At 30.4% G+C, this 21,883-nt stretch overlaps 1 protein-coding gene across 4 annotated transcripts in view; it reads left to right on the forward strand.

Annotated features, from left to right (window-relative positions):
- The window catches only part of LOC117174888 (transcription factor CP2-like protein 1), a 65,444-nt gene that overhangs the window by 31,874 nt on the left and 11,687 nt on the right, over positions 1 to 21,883 (forward strand). For 3 of the 4 annotated variants that reach the window (XM_033364306.1, XM_033364308.1, XM_033364309.1), the window contains 4 exons: positions 4,114 to 4,258; positions 4,701 to 4,937; positions 6,776 to 7,024; positions 8,528 to 8,604. In XM_033364306.1, the coding sequence (XP_033220197.1) occupies positions 4,114 to 4,258; positions 4,701 to 4,937; positions 6,776 to 7,024; positions 8,528 to 8,604 (708 nt within the window). The remainder of the gene's footprint in view (positions 1 to 4,113; positions 4,259 to 4,700; positions 4,938 to 6,775; positions 7,025 to 8,527; positions 8,605 to 21,883) is intronic. The other variant, XM_033364307.1, reaches the window with a different exon arrangement.

The raw sequence follows: 21,883 nt of genomic DNA on the forward strand, positions 1-21,883 counted from the left end.
GGCGTATTCCTCGGCTGATTACAAGAACTTTTTATTCTTGACAAATTTTCCGAAAAGCGCATAGTTTTTCAATAAAAAATTTCCAACGACTCCGTAACCTTTCTTGCACTCTGACATCAAACCACACCTTCACCGCATTGTCATCCTGGGAATCTTCTGATGGAGATGATTCATCAGATGACGAGAATTCGGGATCGGATGAATCATCTCCATCAGAGCCAGAGTAATCTGGATTTGGTATGATGATACGTTCATCATTTTCATCGGAATCCCATTCCGATTCGGAGTTTGTTGCAATTTAAAAGGGGCTTTACGCTTTGGCATTTTTTTTTGCTGGGTGTACTCGAAAATTCCCAGGATGACAATGCGGGGAAGGTGTGGTTTGATGTCAGAGTGCAATAAAGGTTACGGAGTCGTTGGAAATTTTTTATTGAAAAACTATGCGCTTTTCGGAAAATTTGTCAAGAATAAAAAGTTCTTGTAATCAGCCGAGGAATACGCCTGAATTTTTCCGGAGCGTTTTGAACAAAATTTTGAATTTTGCAAAAATTGTTCATGTGCAAAATCTAAAATTTTGCTCAAACGAAAAATCGATCTTTGAACCATGGATTCTCCAAGTTTAGACATTGATTCCACCGGTTAGTGAGATTCCAGGTTAATTACAGACTCGAAAAGCTTTGGAAAATGGTTCACAAAAAAAAATAGGCACGAAAAATCACGTTTTTTTTGTTTAAACTGCATTTTGGGATAATAAATAAATTTTTTGAGGAATTTCATTGGCACCGTCGGAAAGAGGAGATCTTAAGCAATAAAAATATATGTGTCTCAATTTTTTCTAGTGTCGAATAGTCTTAGTTATTGGCCGTTGAAAAGCAGTGTACCGGTAGTGGCGTTTTGGCCGTTTAAGGGTTAATATCATGTAAGACGTTTTTCTTTAATAATTCACATTTTATGCTTGAAAATTCAATTACTTGGTTGAAAGTTAAACTCCTGTTAATAATTCATTTTTTGTTGTTAAAATTCTTTATTTTAATTGATTAACTCTTGAATTGACTCTTTCAGTTAAAACAAGTTTTTTTTTTAATTGAAAATAAATGTTTGAAATTGCAAATTGAACTAAACCAATTCACTGTTCCATATTAAAAAAATTGTTTTAAACTAAAAGCTTAACTATTCAAGTTTTGGTTGAACATTCAACTACTTGGTGGAAATTGAAACTCTTGTTAAAAATTCATTGTTTTGGTCGAAAATACAATTACTTATTTGAAAATTAAACTCTTGCTAAAAATTCATTTTTTTTTAAATTCATAATTTTAATTGAAAATTCGTTTGTTTAAAAAAAAAAAATTTTTCTCGTGCAAATTTAACTCTGCCAGTTAAAAATTTAACAGTTTTGTTACAAAAAGTTTTTTAAATTGAGAATTAATTTTTTAAAGAGGAAATTGAACTAATCCAATTCAGTATTCCATCATCTTAATTATAAAAAATTTTCAACTGAAAACTTAACTATTCATTTTTTGGTTAAATATTTATCTTTTTTGGTTGAGAATTCAGCTAATTAGTTGAAATTTAAAACCTTGTTAAAAATTCATTTTTTGTTGTTGTTAAAAATTCATAATTATAATTGATTTTTTTTTCTAAATTTATCCTTTTCCTGAAAATTTAACGCTTTCAGTTAAAAATGTAATGATTTTGTTAAAAAAGAGTTATTTTTTTAATTGAACTTAACGATTCAAGTTTTTGTTGACATTTTTTTTTAAATTCAAATTTCAATTACTTGGTTGTAATCGAAAGTCTGGTTAAAAATTCATTGTTTTGGTTGAAAGATAAACTCTTATTAAAAATTCATTTTTTTGTTATTAAAAATTCATAATTTTAATTGAAAATACCTTTTTTTGCATTATAAATTAATTTTTTGGAAAGTGTAACTCTTTCAGAAGAAAATTGAACGATTTTATTTAAAAAAGTGTTTTAAAATTAAAAATAATTTTTTAAACTGAAATTTGAACTAATCCAATTCAATATTCCATCATTTTAATTTTTTTTAAATTTCAACTGAAAACTTGACTATTCAATTTTTGTTTGAAAGTTTATTTATTTTTTTTTAGTTGAAACATCGTCTTGATTGAAAATTAAAATATTTTCGTACAAAATGTATATTTTTTGTTAAAAGTGCAACTATTTGGTTGAAATTTATTCTGTGTTGGTTCGGATTTATACTATTTTGTTGATTTTAGTAGAATTTAACTGTTTCTGATTTACATTAAATTCTTTTTAGGTTGATAACCTATTCTATTTTTTCGTTGAGAACGCATGTTTTTGGTTGTACATTTTTTTTATTTGAAAATTAATTTGGAAACTTAAAGTTTAACTAATCCTGTTCAATATTCTACCAATTTCGTTGGAAATCTATCTCTTCGGTAGAAAATTAATTTTGTTAACATTTATTTATTCATGTATTTGGTTGAAAAGTTGTATCTTTCGTTAGAAAATTTATATTTTCGGTTGAAAAAGAAATTTTTCCATTTCAAGATTCTTAATTTTATTTGAAAATTTATCACTGGTTGAAAACGTAACTATTTATTTGAAAATTTGTTTTTATTTTTGGTCGAAATTTGATATTTTTTTAGCTTAGTAATTCGACTAATTGGATGAAAATTCATCTGTATTGTTGAAAACGCAATGTTTTACTCCTTTGTGAACACATTCAAGAAATGAATTATGTTTTCAATATTTTTTTTTATTAAATTATTGGATGGTGATGAGACGTTAAGGAATATCTTGTAATACCATTTGTCAGCGTTTTCTAACAACAGTTAATGTATTTTACTTATAAATAGTACAATTTTTACACATTTAGGTATTTGCAAGGACTGAAAATGTCTAAAGGCATTTTATTTGCTGCAATTTTTACATTCTCATCATTTATGATTGAGAAAGTATTAGAATTGTCGGAAATTTGACATCACATTTTTTCAATGGATCGTCTTTTCGAGACCCCCTGAATCCGAAAATCAGGTTTTCACGATGGCGCCTGCCTGTTTGTCTGTCCGTCCGTAAACATGATAACTCTCGAAAAAATGAACGAATCAAATCCATCTTTGGCACACTTTTTTTAGGTCCTAAAAGAAAGGACGAGTTTGTTAACTAGCTATTTTTGATAAAAATTCAAAAAGTGAGCGCATTTTGAAAATTTTTTAGACCACTTTTTTCTGAATTTGAAAATTCTATGTACGGATATTTATAGTATTAAAAAGAACAAGCAATTTATCCTTATGACTTTTCGATAAAAAGAAAATACTCAGAGTTATAGCGTTTTCAACAATTTTTAAATCAAACAAAAATCGAAATTTGAAGCCAAAAAATGCACGATATGAAAAAAATTCAACTGCAGGAAAACATTTATTTTTAAAAGCCCTACAAGATTATCATAACAAATTTTTAGATCTTATTCCAAAATAAAAAAATTCAAATTTTGATTGCACAAAAAAATAATGAAAAATAAAAAATTCAATTTTGTAGACAAACTGTTTAGGTTACGAAAAAAGATGAATTAACAAAAATTGTTATCCCAAAAAAGATATACAATTTCGTTAAGAATCACTTCTTGATAGGACGCGTACATTTTGTTTTATTCGTGAAAAATAACGTTGAAAAAAATGCGTGGAAAAACGACGAAAGTTGTGAGAAAAAAATTCAACAAAACCTTTTTAAAGATGTCTGTCTAAAATCGAGCGCGCAGTGCGAGTGTCGGGATGAGAATATGTACCTCAAAGCTTACAGAGCTTTTTGAAACTTAATCTTTGACTATACTTAATTAAGTAGATAATTCAGAATATGAAGACGCATATAAATACTGCCATCTAAAAGAGATCTTTTTGATAAAGTTTTTTTCTAGCATTCCAAATGCAAAGAATAAATATCCTAGCGCGAAGCGCGAGATTGAACCTTCGCGCGCTCTAGGTGCGCTCAAACTTTCAATCGTAGCGCGCGATGAGAATGTGCCCGCGAAGTGGGCAGATTTTTATTTTTACGCCAAGCCTTAATAATCTTTTAAATTAAATATGAAAGAATTGAGAACTTTAACAAGAAAAACCTTAAATTTATTTTCAGTTTCCAGTACGTGCTGGCAGCTGCAACAAGCATTGCTACCAAAGTGAACGAAGAAACTCTAACCTACCTGAATCAAGGACAATCGTATGAAATCAAATTAAAGAAACTCGGCGATTTGTCAGCGTATCGTGGGAAAATTTTGAAGGTATTGCTCTATATCTAATTTAATGAAAACATAAGTTTTGTGGCTGAATCCATGTTTGGGTTGCGACATCTTGTGAAACACAACAGTCATATTTTTGTAGTTTAACCCGAGCTCAAGCTTAAATTTAATTATTGTGGACTAAAAATTGCATAAAAACAAACTCAACCTTTTCTTCCTGTATTATCATTCCCATTTCTACCTCATACCTCCAGAAGTATCGGTTGCATAAATATTGTGCTATTGTTGTATCATAAAAGCAAGTTGATATTCGATTTATATTTTTTGCTTTAATTTTTTTAGAGTTAATTGGAAAGTGGGAGTGAGACAAGAAATTTTGGGTTGAGTGTAAAATTAAAAATTAATTGAATACGGCGTGAGCTCGTTGGTTGTTTACGTTCGAAAGATGTGAGACTCCCAAACGGAGCTAACATTGTCTCTGAAGGGAGATCCGATTTTCTTGTTCCAGTCAACGATTCGCATTTGCTTCCACGAGAGACGCTTGCAATACACGGAGCGACAGCAGATTCTTGATTGGCAACGAGCGAGACCTGGTGAACGGCTTCTGGAAGTAGATGTTCCCCTCAGTTATGGAATGGTGGATATCTGTCAACCCTCGCCTTCCAACAACAACGTCGAGTTTATGTGGGATCCCACCAAGGAAGTTGGCGCTTACATCAAGGTAAACAATCTAAATCTTATCTCTTCTCTCTTAAGTTAACAGGGCTCGGATCGTGCGACTTTTTTTTTTTTTTTTTTTTTTTTTTGGAAAAATGCGACTAATTGACGTTTGTTTGCTTTTTTATCAGAAAATCGCTATACTTAGTTTTAATTTCAACCACAATTAAGATTTTAAAATTGAAATTGAAGACTAGAACGAATTGGACGATTTCAATTAAGAACATTGAAAGTTTATAATTTCTCAATAATGCTTTATGCTCAAGAAATTTTGAGTTAAGAGCGTTTGAAAATCTTTTTATTTCGTTCGTTCGTCGTCAAAGTTTTTATTTATTTGAAATTGCAAGCCTTAACAGTTGGCCATTTTTGAGACGAAAAAGTGTTCAATCGGTACGTTTTACATTTAATTACAGTATTCATACTTTTTCGCATATTCACCCTTTTTTTAAAAAAATATCTTCCATCAGAATCCAATAAGAAAATTTAACTAATTTTCGTTGAAAATGCATTCTTCTTGGTTAAAAATTCATCTAATGGGTTGAAAATTTAATTATTCTGTAGAAAATTCATATTCTTTAGTCGGAAATATAAATAAAATGAAAATTAAACTATTTGTTAAAATTAAAATTCACCTCTTTTGGTTGAAAGTTTAACTATTTGACTGTTTTTAAATTCAACTATTCGATTAAAAATTAATCTTTCGGATGGAAGATTGTACTCAACTCTTTTGTTAAAAATTTGTATTTGGTTAAACGTTCGACTGCTTTGTTAAAGATGCAATATATTTCGACTTAAAATCTTAAGAATTCAAAGCGCTTCATATTGATTTCAATATTGTATCTATATTACTTTTCTTTTTAAAAAAATGAATTCTGAATTATTAAAAAAATTAATAATTTCACTTTCAATTTGTACAGTCTTAAATCCCTGATTGTTCAGTAATTTCAATTTTTAAATGTTTAAAATTAGTGTTACTGAGGTTCGAAACTAATGTTAATTATAAACTTCTCTCATTTGAAAAGAATCCAACTTGACAAGTTTAACAGTTCAGAAAAAAATATTTTAAACCCAGATTCAGAATCGTGAATATTGATAAAAAATGGTTTTGACTTTAAAGTTTATTTTGATAGTCTGATACATCTTTTTTCATTATCTTTAAAAATTGGACGTGGCTCTTTCCGAAATTCCATGAAAATTTCTTTGCAATTGTATGCCCTGATTTAATGGAGTTTAAATTTTTGATATCTTTTGAATTTCAATATTTATTGGCGGTTGCCTAAAAGTTGTCAAATTTAATTTCCGGAATTTCTTGAGTGATTTACTTTTGTACGAATCATATATAAAATTGATCAGAAAAAGGACTATTAATTAAATATTATCAATAATCATCTTCTTAAAATGTGCTTTTAAAGGTGCCTTTATTTTGTAAACACAAAGTGCTCATTTTTTAATAGAAAGCGATGAAATTTTGAGTTACAAATTTTTAACATAAACGACTTAAATGAAGGTAATTTATTAGTTTATTATATAATCTCCTTAAATACGTTGGTGTTAAAATTAAGTTTAAAATGTTATTTTATATTTAGTTTAATTGATTCTTCACGAAAGAAGTATATTCTGAATCCGCTTGTATTAACAGAAAACGCAGATAAGCATAACTTTCGTTTTAAAATTTATCTACACTACAAATATGATTCGTTTTTTTTTTAAATTCATATTAAAAAAGCCATAGCCCAAATTTCAGAACTTTTTTACAACGGCCCTTATGAGAATAAATATTTTTTAAAAGTATTTAACCTTTCAATACTAAAATTTAATTTTATCTTCTTTATATCTTTGCAGATAAATTGTATCAGCACTGAATTCACCCCAAAGAAGCATGGTGGCGAGAAAGGCGTTCCTTTCAGAATTCAAGTAGAAACACGTCTACCGGGTGGACCTCGCTTACACGCTGCTTCTTGTCAGGTCAAAGTTTTCAAACTGAAAGGAGCAGATCGAAAACATAAACAGGATCGTGATAAAATTTTGAGAAGACCTCCTCACGAGCAAGAAAAATACCAACCAAGCTACGACTGCACTGTTTTATCCGACGTAAGCATCTGAAAATATTAATTTAATATCTTTCATTTCAGTATTCAATTAGTTTTTATTTTGTCAACTGATGCGAACCTAGAGATAAAACCTGTAGGTCTTAGTGTAAATTAAACAAGGCGTATCTGGAAGTTAAGTCAGTTTAGACTGAATACCAAAATTTAATTAAATGCGTCGAACAATTTTGAAAAAAAATTGAGACACCAACATTGGAATCTTTAAGCAACTACCTTATCATCATAAATTCTTCGAAATGCAAAAAGAAGCAGTCGATTTAAATCGCACATAATGAACATTAAAAGAATTTAAGCAATCATAGAAAAGGTCGCCACATACTCGTAATCGGTGCTGTTCGCCCTCGAATTTATCAATTTTGTAATTAATTATAATTCATTTATTCTCATATTCGTAAAGAAAGAACAGTTTCCGCAATTCTTTTAAATCACCTACTTTTGAGTGCGAATATCTATTATTCCAAAATGTACATGAAACATGATTAAAGAAGAGCTTCGAGACAGTTCTTCCTCTACACATCAGAATCAGTTTTTTTGTTCCATTTAACAAGAATTTTTTTAATTAACTAACCTAACAGCAATTTCCTTTATCCATATTATTCGTTTATATTTTTCTTGCACTCTTACACCTTGCAACATAATTATGCTGACAGTGCAAATAATAGCACATTTTATATTTTGTTTAATCATCTGAATTTTAAATCATCAATTTTTAATAATTATAGATTATGTAATCGTAAAAAATAATCAATTCCAGATTGAAAGTCTTAATCGTTCCATAATGTTAATTTAAAAAATGAACTTAATTGATTATTCTAATAATGCTAGAATAAAGCCAAAGTTAGAAATTTGTTGCTTTTTAAAATTAATAAAGAAAAATTCTATTTTGCCAAATCTTGTGAGACCTTATTCATTTTAATTCAGTTTGCGGTTCATGCTATTGTCGGAAAATCATTTCTCGACAAAATATGTTGTTTTTCAAACTAATGCAGGAATTTCACTTTTTCTTCTTATGTCTTATAGAATTTATCATTTTTTTCTCAATCATGTGGAACATTTAAAAAAAAGCCTTGGAAATTAATAAAGCGGTGATGATTTTTTGGAAAATGTTGAAAGAAAATTCATTCCAAAACCCTAGCAGTTTTTTATTCTTAATTTGCACTTTAGGATTCTATAAATAAGTCTCTTGACACTTTTCTAACACGTTATGTTCCAAATTTTTACTAAAATATAAACAAAACTAGTTAAAATGGTATTTTTTCCAAATGTTCTTCAATTTTTTCTCTGAAAGTCTATTTCTCGTGATAATCAAAAACACAATTTTAACTTATACTCAATTTGTCTTAATTTTTTTTTTTTTTGGTATTGATGATCGTCATTAAATAAATGTATACATATGTACGTATATTATAAAGAGCCCTAAAAAAATATTTTTAAAAAGAAACAAAATTTGTATTAAGTTATAGATTATGTAATTTTTCGTTTTCAGATTCCATTGGAATCTTTATCACCACCTAGTTCAGTGACTCAAAACGTTGGAAGTCCATACGCCCCAGCAGAAGCAATGTAAGTAAATTCTGATACTTCTGAACATGTGTTTCATAAAATCTTTATTAATTTTCTGATTTGATTTTATCTAAGATTCTTAATTCTCACTAAGTCAAACCAAACAAATGTTCCAAATACCAGTGAGTTATCTTATCAAATTATCATTAGTTATATCAATATCTCACCTGTTATGGAAATTTGTCACCTGCTTCACCTGTTTTGGAAATTTGTCATCTTTTTCACCGTTTTTCAATTGACAAAGTAAAATTATATTCAGAATTTTAATTTGCAAAACCTTGTGAATCGAATCCATTTTAAAATCAAGCAGGTGGTCCATGCTAACCTTGCAGAATCTGTCGCCGATAGCATATATTGTTTTTCAAACAAAATGAGAGGACACATGTTTTACCGATTTGATACAACACATTTTTGTGACGAGTTGACAAATATATGAATTTTATTAAACTTTTGACGTAGACTATCAAAAATTTATCGAAAATTCTCTTTAATGAATTTTATTACGAAAATAATACAAGTAGTATTTAAAAAAGTATTTAAAATGTTCATCTTAAATCTGGTAGAACTTTTAGTTTTCTTTCGAAATCAGGCGAAAAGTTTTTGAAAAACTTCTGAGTTCACAAAATTGTGGCTTCTTTCTGAAAATGTTAGAAGACTATTTTCCCAAATACCCGGCCCGGTTTTTATTATAAATTTGCGTACTATTATGGCGGATACTTTGCATCAGAATGAAATTTCATCATGTACTAGGATCTTCAAGGGGAAGGTTAAATTTTATCTGAAAAACAAAAATTCACGTTTTTCTTGCAAAAAACCATTTAAGATGCAAACAAATCTCTATAGAAGAAAACTATTTCTCAAGTAAAGTTTTTTAAAAAAAGTTTCTTGGTACTGTGTTATAACGAGTTATTTTCTAAATTTGTTCTAAAAGATGGATTAAACCGGTTAAAATTGGATTTTCTCAAAATAATACAGTGTCATGCTACCATAAAAATCAAAAAGAATGTACCAAACAAGTTTAACAACTTTCACTTCAAACTTTTTTCCTGCAAGTTTTTTTTTTATAATTAACACGGCGTGAAGTATTATAATCAATTTCTTAAAATTCTTTTTTTTTAAATTACTATTTCCTACAAATGTCTTTATTATTGTACAATTTTGAGACATTTATTTCGAGTTTTACATTACCTTATGTTGTTTTTGCAAAAATGTGCATTTTCCTTTTTCATTTAAACTGAAAAAATGTTATAAGGATTTATTTCCATTCACCTTTTCAAACAATAATAGGTATGCAGTGTAGTGACTTTTATCTACTAACATGTTTTATTTAAAAAACAAAAAAAATGTTGAAGAGTTGCGCTTGAATCGGAACATTATAGAAAATTATAAAATGAAACTTGAACATTAAAATTTAGTTCTGCTTTTATGTAATTCATTTGATTGATTTAACGTGGAATGCGAGTGATTAGAAATGAGACAAATTTCATGTCGTTCGACAAAGCGATTTTTATCTGATCTTTCACACAACTGTCATTTCAAATTAATCAACGATTTAACCACATCTATTTCCCACTAAATACAAAAGTGTAAAGTGCAAACGACGGAATCTATTTTGCCATAAAGCAGGTTCAAATGGTGAGGCTAAATGGAGCCTGATCTCAATTGTAAACAGTAAATTCATTCACAAATTTATATTTAGATTCAGTACTATATTTACCTAATTGCCAGTAATATTCTTATTTGTTTTTGTGCATACTGGAGCATAAAACTGGTTTGAGTAACTTTCCATGATTTGTTATCATACGATGCACGATAATGAGATTACAATTTGTATAGAAAGAAAATACCACTGTTTGTGTAAGTGCAGTTTTTTTATATTTAATATTTCAATTCTATCTTCACAAAATTACTCTTTTTGTTTAAAAGAAGGTTTGCTTGTTCTTATATAATTTAATACTTCATAGAATCAGTTAATTTATTTAAATTTGCGAATAATTTTTTTATTTTACAAAACAACTGATTAACACTAAGAACACGTTTGTAATTATGTTAAAAATGGTCTGATATGAGATTTTATTTATCTTTGCGTAAGTTTTGTCTAAATCATGATGCTCTCTAAACTGCATTTTTTTATTTCCAAAGTTTTTAAATTCATATTTTATATTCTTTGTCTGTAGTTTTGTTACTATTTTTAATTTTTAATTATCATATCTCTTCAAAGTCGATTGGAGAATCTCAAAGAAACATAGTAGGGATGTCAAACGATGCCTGAGTGTTAATTATAGTCGTGAACAATGTTAGCAGAAGTAAATTGATGTCAGTTTGAACAATCTGGTATTAACTGGCCATGCCACAAGGGAACAAGATTTGAAACGTTTTGCATACGTAGATAAATTAAATTATGTGACATTCGACAATAATCACATTTCTCGGGCCTAACCAATGGTAGCTAAGTCTTCATAATTGGCCATCAGCTCTCCCCAAGGTCATTCTAATTTACAATCTTCATTCCTAAAAAATCTAGTCGATACTCTGGTTTTTTTATGTATTCGTCTCATTAAGTTTGATACACATGCAAATATTATTCAAAATTCACAAAAGTTATATGATGCGAATGTAGTTTTCTACTTTGCAATAATCGTCACTTATTCTTGTTCACTGGTGGGTACAACATTTTTAAATACAATGTTCAAATATTATTACTGAAACTACAGAGTTTTCTTTACATAAGTGATCTTTTGACCGAACATAAATTTATGAAGGACAGCTTGACAGGAAAAATAATTCTTTAACCCTGGCACTAGTTTATGAACTCCGTTAGTTAATCGCAAGATATGAGCGTGTGTATTCACCTGGACATTTCCGGTTTCCACGAGTTTTAACCAAGCATTTTATATTCCTCTTTCTGTTGCGCGAATTAATAAATTCAGTAACTGTACTTGGTATAGCTTTGTTTTTTCGAAGCTCTTATTCTTCTTTTTTCAAACAAAGAGAAAAAATCAAATTGTAAATTGATGAAATTCGGAACCTATTATATTAATGGGAAACTGGCATTTATTTATTTTTTACAAATAATCTAAACTAGAACAAGAAACATTTTAAGTTTAAAAATTATTCGAGATTCAAGCCTTCTAATCGTATATTAACTCCGGTTGCAGTCTTATTATTTGATTATCTATTTGTAGAAGATGAATCAGCACTGGCAGAATTTTATTGTTAAGAGACTGTAAATTGCTTCATGAACGTTGTAAACTGTAGTAGTGCATGTTTTGATCCTAAAGACACTCTTAGACCCTTCTTAATTTATCCAGAACTGGTACAACAATTGACAAGATCTTCAAATGTTGTTTACTGAATCATGACAATGCATCTCCAAGGATTTTGATGTAAAAATAAGTTAAAATGTCGTATCGATCTTCTGTTGTCCATTAAGCTTCAAATGCGTTAGTGACATTCGCGAATTATTCTAGCAATCTAGACTGGACCATTTTGCTTACGTGACCTTGGCAGTTGCCAAAATTGGTTGAAACTTTTAAAGCAGTCTGTTCAATCTGAGCCTAAAGATTTTACAATGAGAAGAGAATATAAATTACCGCAGGACCGCTAGTATCTTCTGTTAACATAAAAAGTCAGTATTTCTCATGTTTTAAGTGACTTGAAGAGTTCTCTTTAATCCGAATTTTTTTTTAAGTTTAGCAAATTCACGATGTGGGAAGATATTTGATTATCTTAATTTTCCGTTTATTGAAACTACTCATTTTGTTCCTTCTTTTTCTGAGAAATTAATTTTAAATCTGATTTGCTTTTTAATTTAGCCTTTCGAGATTTTTCGCTAATATCTAAGCGACTTAAATAACGCAATCTCTTGCAGCTCATGTGTGCGGTTTTATTTAAAAACATGTCTAAAATAACTTTATACGAGTTGTACAAACGTACAATCTTCTGAAGCGACGCACGGCGTAAATGAACTGAGTTCACATATTGTTCTTGGATTCAATTTATGAACCCAAAAATAGTGTGCCACATTTTTTGAGCGAAATCTAAGAGAAAATTACAGGAAATTGTTTTTGAGGGTTATAAATGAATTTTCAATCAGTCAAGAATTTTCTTCACTTTATAAAAAAAAGTAAGTAAAAGTACAATATCAGTAAATATCAATAAGTAAACAGACAATTATTGATTGTAAGACGTGGCATTATTTGTTTCAAATATGTTAGGTGCCTTGAAGACTTTCAGGGAATTTATATGCCAGGGAAGCTTAGAGATTTAAATAGAAAAATTGGAAAAATCAGGTAATTTATTTATAAGAAAAATCATAAATAACCATCCAAAATAATAAATTAAAAATTTCAGCTATTCAAAATTTGAATTGATTCTAATTTTGGTCTTTAAACGTTTTTGGTTAAGAAAAATAAAAAACTAGTGAAGCAATAATCAAGAAAAAGTCAGGGAATTTTTGAAATTAAATTTTGCGGTCACTTGGACCTCGGTTAAATTCAAATGTTAAACCAGAACCCTCATTATTCAAGTAAAAAGGCCGAGCATAAATCACGTAAAGTTTTTTTGGTGGGCTTGAAGGCTATGAATTCGATTGAAAATCAACTTTTTGAAACTTCAACTGCTTTGTAGAAAATTTATATATTTGGCATGAAAGTTCAACTGTTTGGTTAAAAATTAATATTTTTCGTTTAAAAAATCTTCTTTTTTGTAGAAGACTCGATTTTTTGACATTAAAATTCAACAGTTTGGTAGTTGCATAATTCGTTTTTGTTTCTATTGAAAAGTGATTTTTAAAAATGAAAATTCAAATATTCAATTTTTTGTTAAAAGTTGACCTTTTTTAGTTTGAAAATTAAACGATTTAATTGACAACTTATGTCATTTTTTGGTAGTTCGACTTTTTTGACGAAAATAAATCTTCTAGGTTCAAAATTCAAAATTTTTTTTTTAATTCATGTATTTTTTGAACGTCTTTTTGGTAGTAAATAAATCTCAGTTAAAAATTCAACTATTTGTTTAGTTTATGTATTTTGTTGAGGATTCGTATTTGTTGTAGAAAATTAATCTTCTTGGTTGAAAAATGTAATTATTATTTTTATCATATAATTATTGTTTTGTAGAAAATTAGTCTTGTTGAGTTGAAAGTTCAACTATCTGATTGAAAATTTATGTAATTTATTGAAATGGTAGAAAATACATCTTCTAGGTTGAAAAATCATTTTTTTTCAATGTATGTAAAAAAAAGTAAAGATACTGCATTAAAAATTGATGTAATTTTTAAAATTCTTAGTTGAAAATTTATCTGTTTTGTAGAGATCATATTTTTGGGTAGAAATCGAATCTTTTTCGTTAAAAATGCAGCTGCTTGGTTGAAAATGATTCTGTTTTCTTAGTGGATTCAAATATTTTGCTGAAAATACGTATTTTCCTTTCAATTCATTTTGTTTTTGATTAAAAATGAAATTTTTTTCTTGGTTTTGAGAATTCATCATAATTGCTTGAGAAGGCAGGGACGGCTTAATAATTTTGTAGGTGCCCCGAAATTATTTTCACAAACTACAAGTGTCAATGAAGAAAATTATGAAAATGAAGATTAGGACTCAATATTTTAGAGCCTAAGATTTTAAAATTCACTTTAAAGTTTGTACTTCCTTGCATATTTGACTGTTTGCATCTGTTCTAGACAAAAGAAGTCATTTGCATTCAATTTTATTTCACAAAAGCTCATTGCATTTCTTGAAAGTTTCTTTACACTATTCGTTACGTTTTTATGGAAATTATAATATTCAGAAATAATACGTACATTTGTTTATAGTCCGTCATTTTTTTAATTAAACGATTTAATAAAAACGTGATGAACAGAATTGAACCGCTGGTGATCAAAAGGGGATAACGCCCGAAACTCCGTCGTTTTAGTTGGCCCCTGGGTCGATATATTTTTTTCAGGTCAAATTAAAATTTTTTAAAAACATCTCCATAGGAAATTTCATTGCGCATATTTTTAGTCCTATAAATAAATGCGATGACTTTCTTAGTTTTCGAAATAATCCAGAAAATGTTACTCTTTTCTGCAATCGCAAAATTCGATTTTTTTGTGTTCAACTCGCCATGAGTTCTACAATAATAGGAAATTTGTAATGAAAATTTTAGAAAATATACATCCGTTTATAACGAAACTAATGCTTTTTATAGAATTTCAATAAAAATTGTCACTGAAAATTTATAATGATTTTTATTCTTCTCGTGGCGTAATTTAAATATTGAAAGCTTCAAACGCTTCGGGAGTCGAACGAATTTGCAGAAAATTAAAATTAACGGCCACCGAAACTTTTGTTAGGATTCAAGGAAGTTTTTTGGAAAATATCAGTCAATTATGTTTTATAGTTTTAAAGTCACTATCGATTTAAGAACTCAGCGCTGTCCCATACGCGTACTAGCTCGTTCTGCAGTTCGAAATAAAAGGTCAAGCCGGCCACTAAAACGCGTACGGGACAGGGCTGAGATCTTAACTAAATTGTACCTTTCAAAATATAAAACATAATTGCCTGATATTTTCCAAAAAATTTCCTTGAATCCTTAAAAAAGTTTGGGTGATTGTTAATTTTAATTTTTTGAAAATTCGACTCCCGAAGCGTTTAACACTTTCAATATATAATTTGCGCCATGAGAAGAATAATAACAAAATTCATATTATTGTAGAACTTATGGCGAGCTGAACACAAAAAATTCGTATTTTGCGATTACAGAAAAAAGTAACATTTTCTCGATTATTTCTAAAACTAATAAAGTCATCACATTTATTTATAGGACTAAAAATATGGGCAATGAAATTTCCTATTGGAATATGTTATTAAAAAAATTAAAATTTGACCTGAAAAAAAAGATTGCCTAAAGCGGATTGTGCCGTTTAAATACTCATTTTTTCAAATTGTCTAATAAATTATTTAAAATATTACACAATGTTTTGTATCAGTACTATTCGCTGGATTAAAAAAAATTTATTATAAAATCTGAAAGTTTGGAATAAGGTTGTGTTAGTTTTTTTTGTCATTGGAAATTAGCATTTTAAAACCAAAGTAACCCAGATTCAAAGTTTTCAATAATTCCAGGTCATGTTAGCTTTATTTTACACCGGAAATTGATATTTTTAATACAAAATGATTCGATTGAAAAGCTTAATGGTTTATCAATAATTGACCAGAAATTAAAATTTTTAAATAAAAATCATCAAATTTTAAAGGTTCATAATTTTTAACAATTTTAGGTTACGTTAACATTACATCGACATCGGGTGTTTTAAAATAAAAATCACTATAATTCGAATAAGATTTGCAATTTTTTAACATTTTCAGGCTATATTAATGTTTTTTTACAGAAAATCTGTTATTTTGCAGAAAATCCATTAGATTTTGAATGAATTTACAATGCTCAATAATTTTCTGTTATGTTAGTGTTTTTCGTTAGGAATTATTCGTATTTTTAATGAAAAAATTATTGAGATCAAAGAATGTGTACCATTTTTCAAAAACTTTAGATTAGGTTGGCGTATTTCATCTGAAATTGGTATTTTTTCACGAAAATTATTAGACTTAAATCTAATGACTGTTTGGCAGCAATTATGTTTCAAAGACGGTTCAGAACTTTGTAACCATTTTAGGTTATGTTGCTGTTGTACAACGGAAATCGGTATTTTTAGTATAAAAAAAAGAACATTAGATTTTAATTCAATTTAATTTTGAAGATTGACAATTTTGAACAATTTAAGGTTATGTCAACGCTTTTCACTAAAAATCGGTTATTTTAAACAAAGGCATTAAACACATCATTTTTAAGCTAATTTATGAACTTTAATCTAAAGTCGGTTCAGGCAGACCGTGAATTTTTCTGGATGTAGCTGGCAGCCAGTTTTAGGATTGGAAGTTGATGGTTTTGAATTGTGTATTTGAAAGTGTGTTATTTTTAATGAAGTATTTCACTTACTACGCGTTTAAAAAAATTCGACTGTGTTTCCCTCAACAAGTGCAACAAAAAGCACAATTTATTCATATTTTCTCTTAATTTTGAGAATAAAAAATACGTGTCAAGTTAATATAGTAAATTAATTTCATAGCAAATCAACAATGTGACTTTAATTTAAGGATTACATTAGAAGGCTACATATTTTGTTGTTTGGCGATTCAGGCAACCGAAATCGTTAATTAATGCCACTTTTTCTGTACTCTGCACAAATAAAACACTGACTAGATTAACTTAGTACATTTTTTTCTGAAAATTACAAAAAATATGAAAAATTGTGTTTTTTGTTACATTTGTTGAGGGGAAAACAAACCGAACTTTTTTACAACCAGTAGTAAGTGAAAATATCTAATAATGAACGTTTAGATAAGAACTATTACGTGCGTTATAAAAATTCTAGCGCTTGTGAAAGAGGTTTCTTGTTGTTGTAAATATTTTAAAGAATTTTCACAAAATTATCAAGTTTACACGTGACCCATTTCTTTCAATAAATTGAGGGAGATTTTTGTGCGTTTAATATAAAAATATTGTATTTGAAGGTACATTATTAAATAGAATCACGAATCTTCATAAATTTTCCACTAGTTTTAAAATGATTGATCATTATACTGAAAAGTACAGCCCCATGAGTTCAAATAATGGCTATCAACTGGTGTGATCGTGCCAACTTGAATACAGTGCAATACTGCAATCAAAGTACTATATGACTATACCAGAATACAATAAAATACTAAAATACTACAATGCAATTTTATGATATAAAATTTAAAAACTATCCGAAAGATTTGTAGTTTGTAAGATTTTGGCATTCGAAAGAATGTTTTTGGCTTCAAACGTTCAGAACTTACACAGTCTTTCAGGATCAATACTTCCCCATCTAAGACTTCAATGGCACCACCCCTTCGAATTTACTCCCAGAATTTCACGAGCATAAAAATGCGTATCTAGAAGAACGAAACGGATCGATTTGCTTAAACTGTATTTGATGAATCACACAGTTTACCTAACCTAAGATCAGATTTCGACAACATTTTATTCGTATCTAATTTGGAATCATTTTGATAAATTGTTGAAATTGAAAAAAATAATAAATGCAAGAATTTTTTACAAAATTATAGAAGCTGAAAGCCTGGAATTTATTAAAATTTAAACCCAGAAGCGTAGAAAACACTGAATGTGCTTTTTTTGAAGCTAGAAAAATTTCCATTTTTCTTTAAATTTTCGCTCCTTTGTCGAATATATATATTCTAAGATTCATACGGGTGTAAACCATTTTATGGGCATTTTTGTTGCAAAACAAAGATACGATTGAATGTTAGGAAAAATATTAGATTCTTCGAATCTTTTCTACAAAAAGAACCTTTCACTTATTTATGATACCTACAATCCTGAGAAAAATTTCGAAATTCGACTTTTCTGGATGGTAAAATGTCTTGGCCGGCATGAAAAGTATGATATTTCATTTTTATATCGGTACTTTTAAAAGAAAAATTTGGCAAATATGAAAAAGTTGGGGTTTTTCGAGAAAATCGACTTTTATTTAGAAACTTGAAAAGTTGATTTTCACAAAACTCATCATTTTGTTTATTTTCTTGTTGTTTTCGCGATAGACTTTTTGAATTTTTATTTTAAACAGCGGATATGGATACTTGAAAAATTCGGAAATGCGATTTGGTAAAAAATTGATTGCCCTCAAAAAACTTGTGGGATTTATTTTTGATGTATCAAACTTAGATGAAAAATGCAAAAATAAGAATTTTTTGTTAAGAAATTCGGTATGATTTTTCGTCGTCATATTTAAAAAATGAAAAGTCGATTTTCTCAGAAAGCTGGATTTTTACCATTTTGAAATGCTACTTTTAAACTTGTGTTTACATGAGAAGTACATCATCCAAGTATTATGTGAGTCAAGTCACTTTGTCAGTTTGAGAATTATGTTTCATAAAACGAATTTTTCTCGCGAACTATACAAGATATGATAAAAAGAGTAACGTATTTTGTGTCCCACGTGTAAAAAGTGACGTCAGAGGTGAATTTGGGTTTTTTAATTTTGTACTTTTTACCAATTTTTTGACATTCTTTCTTCGGTTCGCGCTAATTCACTCGCCAGCGGCTCGTACTGGAAACATAATACTATGGTCGAAAAAATCTCGCTTCATTCCCTTGGCGCCTAATACACTATTTTTAGAACTTCTTGATAGGCTGAAATTTTAACATATTCTTTGCTTGGATACTTACGTTGTTCGCACGAAGTTTTTGATTTTATTTGGTCAATTTTGTATTTTTTGCAAATTTTTGTATGAAACTTTAAAAAAACAGGACTGTAATCGTAGTCAGAATAAAAGAAAATGAAACTGGAAATTTGAATGGGAAATTGAAAAGAAGTGTCTCAGTCGCCTCTTTTTCTGTTGAAGCGAATATATTCCGTAGATTCGTAGAAAATCGATTCGACGATGAGGCTCTGACGCAATAGGCGCTGTCTGAGTTGAAAGGAAGTCGGTTCCTATTGACTATTCAAGCAAAGCTGGTCGAAACTCTACACAAAAAGGGGTTCCCCCATTTCGCACGACTTAGTCGGCTAGGCCTAGTCCTACCTCAACGATATAAAAATCGTCCCAAATAAAATTCAATTCAACGCTAAAGAAATGCAGAACTTACTTACACTCTGTAAGTCTAGTAGGGTATTGCCCTAGAAAAGGTTACCGAGATTGGGCTTTACATTCAGCGGTGTGAGTGGGACAGAAGTATGGCCAGAAATAGAGCCGAATGCAGTAAGAGAGAAAGGGTTATATATGCAAGCTTGCGAGGGACGGAGCAGAAGCGTCCTGTTCTAGCATCGTCCGACGTTGTCAATTTTCCGCGAGCACCAGTTTCGCATCTCGTGGTGGTGGAGGTTGGAGCACATGGCGGTAGAGAGAGGAGTGGTAGCGGAAGAGATTGCGAAGGCAGAGAGGGTGCCGGTGTTCGTCGTGGGGACGAAACTGGCTTGAACCGGCACAAGCTAGCAACGAGGAGCCGACAACGATGCCTGCAAATCGAGACTCGGAATCCCAGTGCTCACTGCACTACAATAAAACTCAAGCCATCGCATGATCTGCACGTCGTGTTATCGTACCCTTTGGCCGCCCATTCTTTGCCATCTTCATTTCCCCTAGTTTACTTGCAGTTTTCACTCCTCATTGACATTTACTTTTTGGATTTATAGTTTGCAACTTCTTTGTTTTGATAAACTCGTTCTTTTTTGTTTCCCAAGTCAAGTTTTCCCTTTAAATTGTTACGAGTGCTGTTGGTATCGGAGTTTACAAATAAGTTTCGTCATCGATCAAAAGTGCAATTTTGGAAACTGAAAATCAAACCAAAGGAAAAAGCATTACAGACATGATCTACCGCTAGGATCGGGTTTTATAAATAGACTAGCGAGTGCAGTTTGTCCTCGTCTTGGTCGATAACAAGTACTTGAAAAGCAAGTGTCGTATTTGAATTGACAGCACGATTTTGCAAGTGTCATTTTGTAAAGATATATTCAAGATCTCCTGATTGTGTTCTACAAGCTTGTTTTTTTTTTTTTTTTTAAGAAGTGAACGTTTAAAATTGTATAAGATTCATTGAAGTTTATCGTACTTGTCAGTGAACGTATCGATTGGGACGACGTAGTTGTTCATCAAGGTGCCAATATCGCCACTGGAATGGTCTCGCGCGGCTTTTCGAGTCTTCTGGCTCCAAATCTCAGTCAACCAATATCCAGACAATTCATTCCTCGACCCAAGATTGAAAATGTTTTACTACGAAAAATTCAGGCCAGTGAGATTCTCCTCTCGAGACAGGATCACCTCCTCAGATGACGAGTAGCCTGGCCGCCAATAAGCTGATGCCAGGGCGGTTACACTCAGCCTGAGATTATCACCGAGGTTCAAAACTTTGCACGTGGTACATGACAGACAGTCAATAGGACTACTTTTTTCCGTTTCAAGGATTGAAATCGAAGTTTTAAGATAGATAACTGGCAGATTGATGTTCTTCATGAGGAAGATGCTGGAAAACCTTCTGGTAGAGATGATTGGTCGATTTCGGAAACTTGGCTGACGAAGACTAATCCGGGAATTGCCGATGTTAAAAAATAGGAAAATGGCAATAAAAAGAAAATAAATTTCGAAGGAGATACCGATGAGGGGAGATCTTTGTTAATCTGGCCTGGTATTATCCAGATCCATGTGGCGACGAGAAAACTCGAGGGGATAAAGGAAGGAAAAGTAATAAATAAAATTTCGAAGCCAGCTTCTTGCACGGCCGGGACTGGAGATATCCAGTTAAGAACGGACGTTCAAATTGTCACGACTAAGTTCAAAAGAATCTGGCTCGAACCGAACCGAACCAAACTGACAGTAGCTAGCTGAGATCTTAGTCGGTCTCTTTTCGATCTCTGATTGGCTTCTAGTTACCTGTGATTACACCTGAAAGGCTGATTGATTCACAGCTTGAATCTTGAGGTTTATCTGGGCGAAACCATTTTTATTCACTGTCTGATAGCAAAAGGATCTCGAATAGTGGAAATATTTTTAAAAGATTTGAAACTGGTTCAAATTAATTAAGGAGACAAGTACTGGGTATTATACTTTCTTGATGAACCTTCTGGGTCTTGGAGGCTAACCTTTAGAATTATTCTTAATTGAGAGACTGAGAGAGCGAGACTGAGATGATAGAACTCGTAAACATGATGGATCTATGAAAAATTGAGGTATGAATCCAGTGATGGCGTAAAAGGAATTAAGGAAAAATTTAAATTACATTAACATCAGAAGGACGTTAGCTTCTCTCGGATGATTTTTGAATTTTAACGAAGGTGAAGAGTTTCCGATAAAAACAAAAGACTCGAGATGGTAAAAAATTCGAATTGGAATTTAAAGAGCTGCTGGTCTGTGAGAGCATCACCTAGAAGAGGGGCACATGGTTTATCTGTTTATCTACTGGAACACGAGGTTACGGTTGGCAGATATCCCACTGGAATTGAGGTAGTTGCTAGATTTGTTCATGCTCTACCGGAAACTCGTTGTGGATTTGGCACAGTCTGTCGTGGAGGGCTGGTGAGCCTCACTTTGAGAAGAAACCATACCAGTACCAAGAGAATTGGCGCCAAGGTCTCGCGAAAGTGCACGTTTCATTTCAAGAAGATCTCCATGTAAGAATTAAACAAAAACAAATGATACATATATACTTTTGACAGATGTTGAACGTGTTTGCAGCACGCACTGAATAATTAAGCTTA

The sequence above is a fragment of the Belonocnema kinseyi genome, chromosome 6, assembly GCF_010883055.1.
Source record: "Belonocnema kinseyi isolate 2016_QV_RU_SX_M_011 chromosome 6, B_treatae_v1, whole genome shotgun sequence".
Lineage (NCBI taxonomy): Eukaryota > Metazoa > Arthropoda > Insecta > Hymenoptera > Cynipidae > Belonocnema > Belonocnema kinseyi.